Source organism: Notamacropus eugenii, chromosome 3 (genome assembly GCF_028372415.1).
Source record: "Notamacropus eugenii isolate mMacEug1 chromosome 3, mMacEug1.pri_v2, whole genome shotgun sequence".
NCBI lineage: Eukaryota > Metazoa > Chordata > Mammalia > Diprotodontia > Macropodidae > Notamacropus > Notamacropus eugenii.
In genome coordinates, this window is record NC_092874.1 from 372,044,430 (window position 1) to 372,059,221 (window position 14,792).

General features: G+C 36.5%; 1 protein-coding gene across 6 annotated transcripts in view; it reads right to left on the reverse strand.

Annotated features, from left to right (window-relative positions):
• LOC140496993 (aldehyde dehydrogenase 1A1) overlaps positions 1–14,792 on the reverse strand; it is a 269,491-nt gene that overhangs the window by 186,200 nt on the left and 68,499 nt on the right. For 3 of the 6 annotated variants that reach the window (XM_072597453.1, XM_072597451.1, XM_072597448.1), the window contains one exon: positions 10,221–10,845. The exons of the other annotated variants lie outside the window; for them this stretch is intronic. In XM_072597453.1, coding sequence (XP_072453554.1) covers positions 10,773–10,845 — 73 coding nt within the window. In that variant the 3' untranslated portion in view covers positions 10,221–10,772. Of the gene's footprint in view, positions 1–10,220; positions 10,846–14,792 lie in introns of those variants that run through there. 6 annotated transcript variants of the gene reach the window in all.

Consider the following 14,792-nt stretch of genomic DNA (forward strand, 5'->3'; position numbering starts at 1 on the left):
TTCTCATATGTGGCACATTCTTCCTTTACAAACTGACCCAAGTAAGGATTCTACTCTTTTTAAATTCTTGAAGCCCTACTTCCATTAAAAAAAAACAAACTTCATTTTCTCTGATAAGGTAAAGGTTTAGAGGTGTCAAATCCTTCTAAATTCTTTCTAGGTGGGAGACAAGACTGTGCTTTGAAAATAGAGAATAATTACTTGACTGTTACAGAAAGACCAACATTCTATACTTTGTGCAAATGACTGTAAATTCTACCTGCTCTCCATACCGGCTGGAGCCTGCTTCTTCAGGTGTTTGCCTTTCTCAGTAGCGGGTCTTATGACCAACCCCAGACCACACCCCCTCCTCTCCAACTCTTCTTATTTCATTAACACCTTGCCACATTCCAAGCACCTTGACAACCCTACCCAGCTTTTTTCCTCTTAATTTAGCAGCGTGGATCTCCTTTTCCTGGAGTCCTTCTTGTGTTCTTCCACTTACTAAAACGAATTCCTTAATTTCTTTAAGTCGCTAGTTTCTTCCTCTGTAAAATGAATGAGTTGGACAGGATTTTTAAAAACCATTTGATATACAAATATGTTATGGTTTTATAAGCATGTACTTAATTTTATTGAATATAAATAAAAATGACTAAATAGCCTCATTTTTTTTTTTTGTGATAAAGTCATAGAGAGTTGAGCAACCTTCACAATTATGTAACCTTGTTTGCTCACATTCTTATCTACTTGCCTTTCTGGTAGCTTTAACCTTTTCCTGAACTGAATGGAGAAAGAAAGGGAGGAAGAGGTAGAGAGAGAGGAGGGGTGAAGAGTAGGTAGATGGGTGGAGAGGAAGATAGAGGAAAGAAGGAAGGGACAAAAGGAGGAAGGGAAAAGAAAGAAATATCACTGGTCTGCTATAAAGCATCAGAGCCAGAACTATGTTCTGTTTGGTTGTTGTATTTTTGCCATCACCCAGGAAGCCTTACTTGCATAATAAGTGTTTGTTGAATAGTGATTTGTAGAATCAAATGCTACGGTTCATACCAAAGAGCAGCCAGTAATGTTATGTAAATGTTAACTATTAGCTTTATTATATTCTGTTTCTGTTGATTTTACTGATTTTATTGGTATTGTTTTAAAAATTACTTTCATTTCTGTACATATCCACCTACCCCCCCCAACCCCCCCACCCCCACCCAAAACATTTTTTAACAAAGAAAAGAGAAGGAAGAACCAAGGCAAGTTAGCAAAACTAATAAGCATATCAACCGAGTTTGAGATGATATATTCCATTTCCATAGTTCCCCACCTCTGCAAATAATGAAGGAAGTCTATTTTTATAACATATTTCTTTATTTGGGGCCAAATTTTCTTATTATAATTATGTTGTAATTTATTACAGATTATAAGTCATTGTATCATAATTATAGTTACATAGGGTTGTTTTCATTATTGCTGTTGTTTGCATAGATATTGTTCTCATGCATAACGTTTTCCTGGTTCTGCTTACGTCACTTTAGATCAGCTCCTATGACTTTTCCTTCATCTTTTCATAATTTCTTACACAGCACAGTAATAGTCCATTAAATCCAACTTGTTCAGTAGTTCCCCAGTCACTGGGTATCTGCTTTGTTTCCAATTCCTTGCTCCTATAACTATTTTGATGGACATGGGGACTTATTACTAATGATATCCTTGGTGTCTATGCTAGTAGTGTGATTTCTGCATCAAAGGGTATGGACAGTTTAGTCGTTTTCTTAGCATAATTTCAAGTTGCTTTCCAGAATGGTTGTACCAATCCACAACTATGCCAAGTACGTATTAATATAATTTCCACAACTCCTCCAACATTGATTATTCCTATCTTTTGTCATCTTTGCCAATTTGCTGACTATAAAGTAAAACCTCAGACTTATTTGTAATGTGATATTTTTGGTGATTTGTAGAAATCTCATTTGATTATTGTATTACTGTAATGGAACTAGTCTTAATAAATAATGGTGATAAAACAAGGAGAAATAGTGTCAACTTGGTGGAAAGAATGATATGTTTAGAGTCAGAAGACCTGCATTCAAGTCCTGCTTACGATCACTTACTACCTCTGCAATTTTGGCACAACTCTGGGAGTAATTTATCCAAGATAGAGATTAATGGGGTCAAACTCAAATAGAAACAGGGACAGTGATTTATATATAAGGAAAGACCCCAGCTTGCTGCATATTGACAAAATGTAATATTACTTATGTTTTATTATTTTTAGAATTTATTTTGTTAAATACTTCCCAACTCCATTTTAATCTGGTTCAGGTAACAGTGAGGAATATTGGGTGGACCATATGTTTGTTGCCTCTTCAATGACCTCCAAAATCACAAAAATATTTATTTTTTGAAAACTAGAGAAACTGAGGCAGATGCAGATTTGGTGTGCTTTGCTTGAAATCATACAGCTTATATATCTGAAAGCATAGTTGGACTCAGGTTTTCTAGACTGCAGGACTTCCTTGACATTCTGTGCACTGTGACATATATGAGGTTGAAATGTACTATATAATAAGAAAGGTTCCTACTGAGTTATTTCTCTAAAGCCAGAAAAAAAATGTATATGGAAACTTCTAAGTTCTAGGTATTAAAATTTATCATCATTATAACTGTCAAAATTTGGTATCAGATGACCCAAACTGTTGCCTACAAGCTTAACAAAACAAATGTAAAGCAGATATTTTCTTCATAATCATTTAATGTCTTATTTATACAACGATGTCTTTATTTTTAAATATTTAACTTGTTTCTGGCTTTTGTCAATTATCTTACTCTCTGGCCAGTCCTCTTTGTTATACTTTTTTGGGAAGCAACATTTTGGTTGGAATCCATAAAGAGGGTATCTTGCCTGGCCAGTAAATCATCTATTTTATACATCATTCAAAACACTTCCCATAAGAATGGGACATGGTCTGATCTATGTGTATCTATGCAGGGGTGGGAGGTGGGGATCCTCAAATTGAAAAATTTTATCCCCCAACAAATTATTTTTCCAACTTCTACTGTTTGTTGGGGCTTCTTAGGTCCTCACAGTTCTTCAAAGTGATAATTAGCTTCAAATTATTGGTACGCAAACTCATTTTCTTTTTCTTTAGTCTGATTATTTTTATTCAGTTTAGAATTGAGCCATTTTAATTTAATTTTCAGTACCTAAATATGTCATTTTCCTTTCATTTAGTTGTTTTTTTTAATAGATATAATTTATTTATTTTTCAGTTTTCAAATTCATAAGAATTTGAATTCCAAATATTCTCCCCATCTCTCCCCACCCCAGGACAGTATTCACCCCATCTACCCCTTCCTCAAGTCTGTCCTCCCTTCTATCACCCCCTCCTTCCATCATCCTCCCCTCTATTTTATTTTGGGAAAAATAGATTTCTATACCCCATTGCCAGTACATCTTATTTCCCAGTTGCATGCAAAAACAATTTTTAACCTTCATTATTAAAGCTGTGAGTTCCATATTCTCTCCCTTCCTGCCTTCCTACCCACCCTCATTGGGAAAACAAGCAATTAAATATAGGTCATACCTGTGTATCCATGCAAAATATTTCCATAACAGTTACATTGTGAAAAGCTAACCACATTTCCCTCTGTCCTGTCCTGCTCTCTACTTATTCCATTCTCTCTTTTGACCTGTCCCCCAACAACTGTGCTTGCTTCTTTTTATTCCTTTCCCCAATTTCTTGTCCCTTCTACTATCTTCCCTCCCCTATCCCCTTCCCTTCTGCCTTCCTGCAGGGTAAAATAGATTTCCATACCCATCTGACCGTGTTATTGCCTTCTTAAGTCAAATCCCACGAGAGTAAGATTCACTTATACCTCTTCATCTCCCCTGCTCTTCCCCTCTATTGTAAAAATTCTTTCTTGCCTCTTTTATGTGAGATTATTTGCTATATTCTACCTCTCCCTTTCTCGTACTCCTAGTACATTCCACTCAACAGTAAATTTTATTTTTTAGGTATTCTCCTTTTATAGTCAACTCAACCTGTGCCCACTATGTACACACACACACACACACACACACACACACACACACACACACACCCATATGGTACATGTACATAGACTTATGCTTATACATACACATATATAATACACACATACGTACCCATACACACCTACATCTACACACACATATACATACATACACATATATGTATGTGCATATATGTACATACATATATACACACACACACATATACACATTCCCTCTAACTACTCTAATACTGAAAAAGGTCTCATGTGTTACAAATATCATCTTTCCATGCAGGAATTCAAACAGTTCAATTTTAATGAGTTCCTTATGGCTTTTTTTTCCTGTTTACCTTTTCATATTTCTTTTGATTCTCATATTTGAAAGTCGAATTTTCTATTTAGCTCTGGTCTTTTCAACAAGAATGCTTGGGAGTCCTCTATTTCATTGAAATTCCATTTTTTCCCTGAAGTTTTGCTGGGTAGGTGATTCTTGGTTTGCATCCTACCTCCCTTAACCTCTGGAATATCATATTCCAAGCCCTCTGAGACCATAGTGTATAAACTGCTAAATCCTATCTTATCCTGATTGTATTTCCACAATAATTGAATTGTTTTTTTCCAGATGCTTATGATATTTTCTCCTTGACCTAGGAACTCTAGAACTTGGCTACAATAATCCTAGGAGTTTTCCTTTTGGGGTCTCTTTCAGGAGATGATTGGTAAATTCTTTCCAATTCTATTTTACCCTCTGGTTCCAGAATATTGCAGTTTTTCTTGATAATTTCTTGGAAAATGATGTCTAGGCTCTTTTTTTATCATGGTTTTCAGGTAGACCAATAATTTTTAAATTCTCTCTCCTGGATCTATTTTCCAGGTCAGTTGTTTTTCCAATGAGATATTTCACTTTGTCTTCTATTTTTTCATTCTTTTGGTTTTGTTTTAAAATTTCTTGATTTCTCATGGTCATTAACTTCCATCTATCTGCTCCAATTTTTAAAGACCTGTTTTCTTTAGTGAGCTTTTGTATCTCCTTTTTCATTTGGCCAATTCTGCTTTTTAAAACATTCTTCTTCTCATTGACTTGTTGAACCTTGTTGGCCATTTGGGTTAGTCTATTTTTAAATGCATTTTCTTCATCATTTTTTTGGTTTTCCTTTAGCAAGCTGTTGACTCATTTTTTTCATGATTTTCTTGCATTGCTCTCATTTCTCTTCCCACTTTTTCCTCCACCTCTTTTACTTTATTTTCAAAATCTTTTTTGAGCTCTTCCATGGCCTGAGACCATATTATATTTTTTTGGAGGCTTTGGATGTTGCAGCCTTGTTCTTGCTGTCTTCCTCCAGTTATATGCTTTGATCTTCCTTTGGTTATATCCTTTTATCTTCCTCACCCAGAAAAGATGGAAGAAAATACATTTTCACCAAGAAAAGTCTTACATAGTCTTGTTTTTTTCTCCTTTTGGGGCATTTTACAGTCAATTATTTGAATTTTGAGTCTTTTGTCAAGAGGAGAGTATTCCAGACTTCAGAGGTTTTGTGCAGTTTTTCTCTTAGATATCTCTAGATATCTATAAGTTCTCAGTTCCTCCAAAGTGGCATAGTCAAGGGAGAGGTGTTCATTCCTCTCCTGACCTGCATTCTGGTCTGTGAGCAACCACAAGAACTCTTTTCTGCCCTGGAACTGCAAGTAGGATTCCCTCTCCACAGCCACCACCAGTTGTGCCATACCAGTGCTCCTCTTCACCTCAGGACCACCACTCAGGACTGAGATCCAGATCAGCTGCATGATTCCACCACTGTCTATAGGCTGAGAGCTCCAGAAGTGACCATGACTGAGGCAGTGGTTGCTGCCTCAGTGGGGCTGGGGCCAGACCATGCTCCCCTCTCACCAAGGTGAAAGAGCTTTCTCACTGACCTTAGAAGCTGTCTTTAACATTTGTGGGTTGAGAAAAATAGGAACTGCAGCAGCTGTCAGTGATTCAGTGCCCTGAAGCCTGCTCCAGTCCCATCTGTACCAGTGTGGCCCATGCTGGACTGCATTCTACTCTGAGCCTGGTGCAATAAACCCTTCCTCTCATCCTTTCAGATTATCTTGGGCTGGATATCTGTTTCACTCTGTCAATTTGTGGCTTCTGCTGCTCTGGAATTTATTTAAAGTCATTTTTTACAGGTATTTTAAAGACTTTGGAGGGAGAGCTCAAGAAGGTCCATGCTTCTACCTAACCATCTTGGCTTCGCCCCAGCAAACTCATTTTCTAAGTAATAATAATCCATGTAAGTCTAAGAAGTTTTTGCACTGGGATTTACATATTTTTTTAGGGTCAGACAACTAATTATTATAATCTATTCTTCATTTGTTTTGATGAAGCATTTATCCAGAGCAGACAGCACAAAACTCTGAGATTTGTACCTCTCCAGGTACCGGGGAAATATAACATGATAGTGAATGCCTGGAATGGACTTCAATACTATGGGTATTATTCCTCAGAATGTTTTCAAAACTCAAGAACCTTTCTTTTTCTTTGTATCTCTAATATTTAGCAGGAGGCCTTAATCAAGTGATTAAGCACTCGACAATGATTTATGTAGCTGATTGTCATATGCCACTGTCCATTTCACTTCACTTGAGTTACAGAGTCAAGAGAGGCCTAACAGATACTCTTATCTCTGGCATATTGGGAGATTAGTGTGTTGGTCATATAAATACACAACAAATCTGTAATTTTTTCAGATGGATGAACTCCTGATATGTGAACTCCCTCCAACAATACAGCTCATTTATGCCTTAGGGGATGCCTGATGTTGCCAGAGAACCAGATGCTTAGTGACTTGCTGAGGATTACACAGATCCTTAGTTGAAATTTCAACCCAGATCTTCGTGGCTTCAAGGACAATATTTTATCCCCTAAACTTTGTTGCCTCTCTGTAAAATTTTGATTTGAAATCTTCTGGGGGCATTTAGGAGTTATTGCTTCATTTTAAAATGTCTAGGTGTATGCAGACTAATAGATATATAAACAAAAGATGTCAATAAAACTTTGAAACATCCACCATCCATGGCTGATAAGCATAGGATGCTAAGGGACAAGGGAGGCAGATGAAGACATTGGCTTGTCCCCTATTTCTGAAATCTCAGGAGTACAAGATTCTCGCATATATTCCTAGAGTAGAAGACTTCAGTGATCATTGAATTTCAGACTCAAAGTAGTCATTTCAAACATGTGGAGGGAAGGAAAAAAGCATTTATAAGTGCCATCTATATGCTAGAGACTATGCTGTTTATCAAAAATTATTTATTATAATTAAAATTAATTTCTGCTTTTTCTTCTAGGTTACCCTTCACCTCTGTGCATTTGCATTCCCAAAATATTGTTCTCTATTTTCTTTGTTGTGGCTTGCCATTACAGATGCATTACAGACACAGTTTTTCTACTCTGCTCTTTATTTTTGCTATGCAGGTCTTTATAAAGTTTGCTCTGGTGATTCTCATCTCTCTTTTAAATCACTCACAAATACTATGTGGTGGTTCCACATTTTCCTCAAGGTCGGTCTCCAAGGCCCTCTGTCCTAACAACTGTTGTATCACTTTTCCTTTGTTTTGTAGTATTTCTTTATAAACACCTAAACTCATTTACTAGATCTGGAGGCCATATTTCCTGCTGTTGTTACTGGATTTTTTTGTCATTTTATCTGTTTATATTCAAAGTCTTTGAGACGTCTTCTTCCTGAAATCTTGGTACTTCTAAGCTTTTCTCTCCATTATTTTCCTTGTCATTTTTCCCTTGGGGGCCAAGGATAGGGGGAGATCATTTCAACCTTCTCCCATACCAGACAATTTGTAGTTCAACCAGCCTAGATTTCTGTCCAACTGTGGGTTTTTTTTGTGTGGTTAGAGCTGGACATAGCTGTTATTCTCTTTCCCTCAGGCTTGGCACAGTGCTACACTCCCAGCATCCTGTTCTTCTGGCTTGTCCCATTCCCCTGTTCATCATTTTTTTGGTTCACTAGAAGAAGTTCAGTGTATATTTTCCCCAGCACCAGCAGTTACAATTTAAAAACACTGGTGCCTCCACCCTAGCGAGTTTTTGCTCCTAAAGGGCTGTAGCTAAGCTGGTGGTCAAGGTAAAAGAAAATTTCTGAAGCCTGGAAGTGGGGACTCCATGGCACTAGGGGATATGAGTAGGTTTTATTATAAGACTGTATCATGTCTTTGGATCTGCTACTGGAGCCTCACTGTCAGTGGTGTGGGAGATGGAGGAGGGGTGCTGAGTGATTTCAGGAACAGTGAGCATCAGTTCTTTGGTTTTTATTTTTACCTTTTGGATTCTGGGTGTTCTAGATCATAGAAAGAGCTGAAATTACTTTATTGTTGCCTCTAGTATCTATTTTGGAGAGATCTTAGATCTTGTAAAGATCGAAGAAAATATCTAATCCACTCTCTTATTGCTCACATGACCTGGAAGTCCAGATAGAATCTTTGATGAGTCTTACAACAACCCTGGGACACAGGCACTAATACTATCCCTGTTTTATAGTTAAGGAAACTGAGGCAGAGGTTGTGTCTTGCCTGGGTCACACAGCTAGTAAATGAATAACGTCAAATTTGAACTCAGGTCTTCCCAATTGCAGGCTCAGCCCTCCATCCACCGTGTCATTTAGTTGCTTCACTAAGTGGTGCAATTAATGCTTAATGTAAACCATTAGTGGAAAAGCATAAAATTTTCATCTGACAAGAGATCAACCTCATCCATGAAGGAAAGCACAGCATTCCAGTAATTTCTTATATCGATCATACTGATATCTATCTTACCCCTTACTTCTACATGTAGTTTTCTATAAAGATCCAGTTCAACATGACTTCTAGGTCTCCTCCTTGGAATCTTGACTAACAGAAAGCACTACTTTTTACCAGTCCTTTTGTAAGTATCACAAAAGAGTTTCAAATAAAATAGCAGAGTCAAACTATTTCCCTGTTATGCTTAGATCTGCACATTTCAAGGATGAAGGCATTGATGTTATTAGTTGTTGGGAAAGGTCTTCATGGTGTGCTTGGGAAGTTAGGGAAGATATGTGGCTGACAAAACATTTGGCAGTAACCTTTGTGTTAATATTTATTTTGACATCCTCTTTTCTATGTAAATTCTTTGGCTTCACTGGAGGGAATATAATGAAATGGCGCCTTTTACTGTGAAATGAGTTTTAGTTAATGAGAATGAGCAAAGGCATCTATTCTCAAAAGAACTTTAATATCTTTGTTTCTTTTTCCCTCTCTGTTATTTTATTTATGTCTGATAAAAGAGCTGTTTGGGGAAATGTGAAGAGCAAAAACAATTGTCTTGCTGAGTAACAATATGCAAAGAAAACTCAGTTTTAAATCTCTGACTAGGAAGAGAGACATCAGAGTCCAGGGGAAGGGGTCTTGCTTTCGAAGTCAGAGGATCTGAGTTCAAATTCCAGTTCTGGGAAAATCACTTAATCTTTTCTGCCTAAGTTTCTTCATTAATAAAATCTATGATCTTGTGAATGCAGTCACTCTCAGTTTTCTTAAAGTTCAAGACGTTGTGCCCCAAGAGGTGATACTTCATCTGAGGTAAATACAAGGCTTTAATAATAGGAAGTTGTAGGTGTTTATAAGGAAAACCTGAGAATGGACAAGGCTTTCACTGGTAAATGAGAGCTTTGCCCATCATGAGTTACCAGTTGATTTCAAAGATTTACTACCCAGTTGGTATCTAACCCAGCTGCTACCATACCCTCCAGCTGTCACCATAATTTGTATGGATATGGTATTATGGTAAAGAGGGCCAATCTGAAGCTAGAGACCTGGGTTGATGTCAACTCCAGTGGTGCTACCTGTCACCTGTACGAATTTAATGACCACTGAATCTCCTTGCTTTATTTCCCCACCTTTAAAATGACAAAGTTGGGCTAAATTGCTTCTGAAGTCCTTTCTCCTTTCTGGCTCTAGATTTACCTGGGTTCTCATAAAAAATGTCAGTTGTATAACTTGCACTGTCACTCTCATCAGTCCCTCCTCAGCATTCTTCATCCTGGTAATCATAAGACTTAAGTGAAACTTTAAAAAATACTTCATGAGGAAAATCTTGGGGACCTGTGTATTACACTAAAATAAAACACACATCCAGTTCAATGGAAAAATGTCTTGAGTTGCCTCCCACCATGAATATCTGTTCTTACAATTTCAACATATACAAAGGATTATGTAAGACTGTTTTAATGAAGTTTATATTCAGATTACAGTTAAGCAGTGCAGGCATTAAATTACTTCATTAGACATGGGTTTGACATTTGAGGAAACATTTCCAAAGACAAGAAAGAGTTCACAGCACAACAAACTGACTACATCTATTTGGTTGTTAACATATGCAGAAAATGTCAAGTAAATCATTTATAGAAATAAAAGGCAAAACTACTGGTCCTCTCACTTTTTTTTAATGGCTCAAACTCTACAAGAAGCATCTACTAAGAAAAACTCATGACTGTTCTAATACTTAAGAGATGTTGGGTCAAAATCTCCGACTATCAATTGGAATGTGATTCACTGTGTTCACATGAGCATCAAAAGGCAAAGGAGTCTTTCAGAATAAAGTACATATTCTAGATGTTACTTATTACTGCTAATGAGACTAAAAGTTTACTTTTTTTTTTTTTAATCAGGAATATAATGACGCTGGGTGCAAAATCTTTCACGGTGTTGGATAAGAGCTATTTGGCCACCGAAGATACACAGCTCAATCTCCTGTGGCATTTTTAGGAGTTCTTCTCAGAAATCTTGATTGTGACAGTCTTGACTTCAGTATACTCATGGAGACCATATTCTCCCCTAGAGGTGAAAAAATCCAAAATAGCATTTAAGTTACCATTATCCATAACGTACAGTCAGTGTCTCAGTATAAATTCAGCACTGTTCATTATGGAAGATATGAGACTGAGTGGGGGTAATAATAGAGAACAAATCTTAGAGTCAGGAAGACTTTATTTCAAGACTATTTCTGACTCATGCTAGCTGGTTGACCATGGGCAAATGTCCCCAAGCAACTCTTACGGGGAAATAAATTAGAGAGGATTTGATTATCTGGATTAGTACAGTGTATTTCTAAATTGAAAGTTACGAAGTTTTACAAAATTATAGGTATGGACCAAAGAGCATTGGTATTAGTGTTTTGGGAAGTGATTTATTTTCTCAGAAGCATCAGGTACTAGGTGCATTGTCTGACCTAATAGTCCTTTTTGCAAAAAGTCATAGAGAAACCAGTTTGGAGCTTTTAAAGAGAAATTAAGGGATTTTCACACTAACACTCAAGATTACGAACAACTATTACAGGTACTTGCACTTCATTAGATACAGGACTGACATTTTAGGAAATGTTTTCAGAATAAAATACAATGGCATAACTAAGGATTTTTGTCAACTGCAGCCAAAATTATTGGTAGGAGATGGCAAATGAGAGTGGGGTGAGATAGTATCACGTTCCAAAAGAGAATCGGGTTTGTGTAGCAGTGTGCACTTAGAGCAGTCCAACTGTACATAGTCACATTGGGTGAATGGGTGGTCTGTTCTGCTGTGACCATTCTTATTTCCCAGAGAATATAACTTAGCCCACAGTCCCCTGAAAGGCCAAGGTATGGGCTGGCAGACTGTGTTGCATGATGAGGTGTGGAAACCGATCTCTTTAGACAAGGGGATCTTAGAATCTTTCTGTGTTGTGGACCTCCTTTGGCAGTCTGGTGAAGCCTAGACTTCATAAGAATGTTGTCAATGCATAAAATAAAAATACATAGGATTTACGAAGGAAATCAGAGGTGAATGAAAACAAAGATGCATTTTTTTCCCATCCAAGTCTATAGACCTCCTGAAATTTATCGATGTATCCCATGGGCGAGAGGGGGTTCCTATGGATTCAAGGTGAAGAGACCCTGCTCTTGACCATTACAGGGATTAAATACATGCCTCTGCTTATGTTGATACCTGCAGAAAATTCCCAACCATCTTTCCCTGGTCATGTCTTTGGACAAATGGGATTGTACAACACCAGACAACAAAGTACATATATCTTTTATATGACTATTAAAGATGAGGAAGCTTGATCTTCACCATAACTGAGAAAGCATTTTCCAGTTATTAATAAGCTAAGTAATAATGTTAAGTTACTTATTAAGCCATTGTTGGATAAAGGGTGACAAATTTAATTCCAGTATTAATTAATTTCCAATATTGGTTCAAAGAAACACTACAAAATGGATATAACAAACAGGAAGCTATAACAGAAAAGAAAATGTTATAAATCCAAGACAGAGGAATGATAAACTTAAATACTTATGACCCGTACAAGATAATTTGTGATGTGCTAACACACTGGATGAGAGTGAGATCCAAAGAAACCTCCTCAGTCTAGAATATTGGGCCAAATCTGGTCAACTGAAATTGAATAGGGATTAATATAAAGTTGAGTGTTTTAAAATCACCTTCACAAATATAAGATGGAGTAAGCATGCTAGCTAGCAGTTAGTCTGAAAAAGATCTGAGTTTTTATTGATACAAAGCTCAATTGTGTGGAATTGTTGACATATAATAGGCAAAATTGGTAATTGACTCTTGGGCTACATCAAGTGAGCTGTAGTTTCCAGGACTAAGCTGCTGGTAGACCCAATGGACTCTGTGAGGCCTCTAGAAGTAAAGTATTATATTCTGGTTCCACATTTTAAACTATTTTAACACATGTTAAACTAGAGAGCACTTTAAGGCTGGTGACCAATATGTTGGAAGGCATCTGGATCATGCCAAAGTAGCTCATTAGCTGAACTTCCCAAACTTAGTTCCAAGAGGAACTCATGTGGTGGCACAATAGCTTGACCTTAAACCTGATTCATAACAAGTTTTTCCCCTTTAAGTTCTTATTCAAGAAATTATATTACATATGTACATATATGTATATGCATAAGTGTGTGTGTGTGTGTGTATATATATATATATATGTATATATATATATATTTATGTCCTGTCACTTTGTAATTTCCACAGAAGAAATATATTTCTTCACAATTTCTTTTGTGTTATTACTGAGCTAACTACTTTCTTTACTATTAGAAGGACAAAGGCTAAATACGATCTTCTTAAGAAAAAATTAATAAAGCACTGTTGAATAATAAACCTAAGGGAACTGGGACCAATTGATTTTAGTATTCTGTTTATAAATGCAGGCCACTATATGAAGTTTGATCACATATTATTTTCATCTTATGGTGTGCCAATTATTTTTTTACCATGACAATTTTCTTTCTATTTTTTGCATGGGTAAAATAATTTCTGATAAATTGAAACTGAGTGCAGTAAAGTCTAAGATGAGTGAAGTGATTTTATAATCAGTTTTTTTAAAGGTATCTATCAAAGTTTCAGAAGAACCTAGAATGAGGCGGTGAAGGCTCATGAAAAGCTACTTTGAGAGCAGTAGTAATAGTAGAAATAATAATAATAATAATCATAGCTAGCATTCATATAGTACTTCAACTTTTGAAAAGGCCTTTACAAATAATCATCTCCTAACAAACCTAGAAGGTAGGTACTATGAATATCCTCATTCTACAGATGAAGAAACTGAATGACAGAGAAGTTAAGCAACTTGTCTTGGAGTGCCAAAGAATCTGGGGTGACCTTAACCTCCCTCAAACTTAGTTTCTTCATATGAAAAATAAAGGACTTGATAAAAAAAATAGAGGACGATGTCCTCTAATGCTTTGATTCTTCTCCTGCACTCCTCACTCATCTTAAAATTTGACTCTGGGATATAAATATATGGAATCACTGATTTCGAATTAGAAGGCACCTTGGGAGGAGTCATCTCATCCAACTCATTCACTTGATTAATGAGAAGAATGGGGCCCAGAAAAGTTGTCAAAAGTCTTATTGTTTTCAAATGTCAAAGCAAGAATTTGAACACGGTTCCTCTGATTCTAGAGCCAGAAGTTTTTTGTTTGTTTTTTAACATGCTGCAAGGTCATTTAAAGTGAATTCACTGTGATAACTTTGATTAAGTTAAAGATGAATACAAAATTTAGTCATATAAATGACTCTTGGAGATCTATTCATCTGTATGGTAATTTGAATTACATGTGTTTGCTGGTCAGTCTTTTTCAGTTGGGAAAAAAAAAAATGAGAGTGGGAGACAGAGTCAGGGAAGAAGAATTGGCCCTTTCATTAGTCTAAGGAATTCCTGGAAGAAAACTGCCATGTATTGCTATTAATCAAGCAGCTCCTTTGTAACACAGAGGTAGTTGTACAGTTTCCTAAGGCCCTTTAATGAATTTATATAGAACCAAGAGTTGTATTTTTCATTTTAATGAATATGAGCATTTGGTCCCTATCTTTTGTCCAATAATAGTATGTGTGTATATAAGTACATGGCAGCTAGGTGGCTCCATAGTGCACCGAGTGCCAGACTTGAAGTCAGGAAGACTCGTCTCCTTGAGTTCAAATCTGGCCTTTGACACTTACTAGTTGTATGACCTTAGGCAAGTCATTTAACACTTTTTGCCTCAGTTTCCTCATATGTTATTAGAGCTGGAGGAGGAAAGGTTAAACTATTCCAGTATCTTTGCCAAGAAAATCCCAAATGGGGTCACAAAGAGTCAGACATGACTGAAAAGGACTAAACAAATGTACATGCATGTAAGTTCACATATGTGAATATGTATATGCAATATTTATGTCTATTTATATGCATGTATATAATATATAAGTGTTTTTATATTCGTTTTCATATTAAGGGGAGA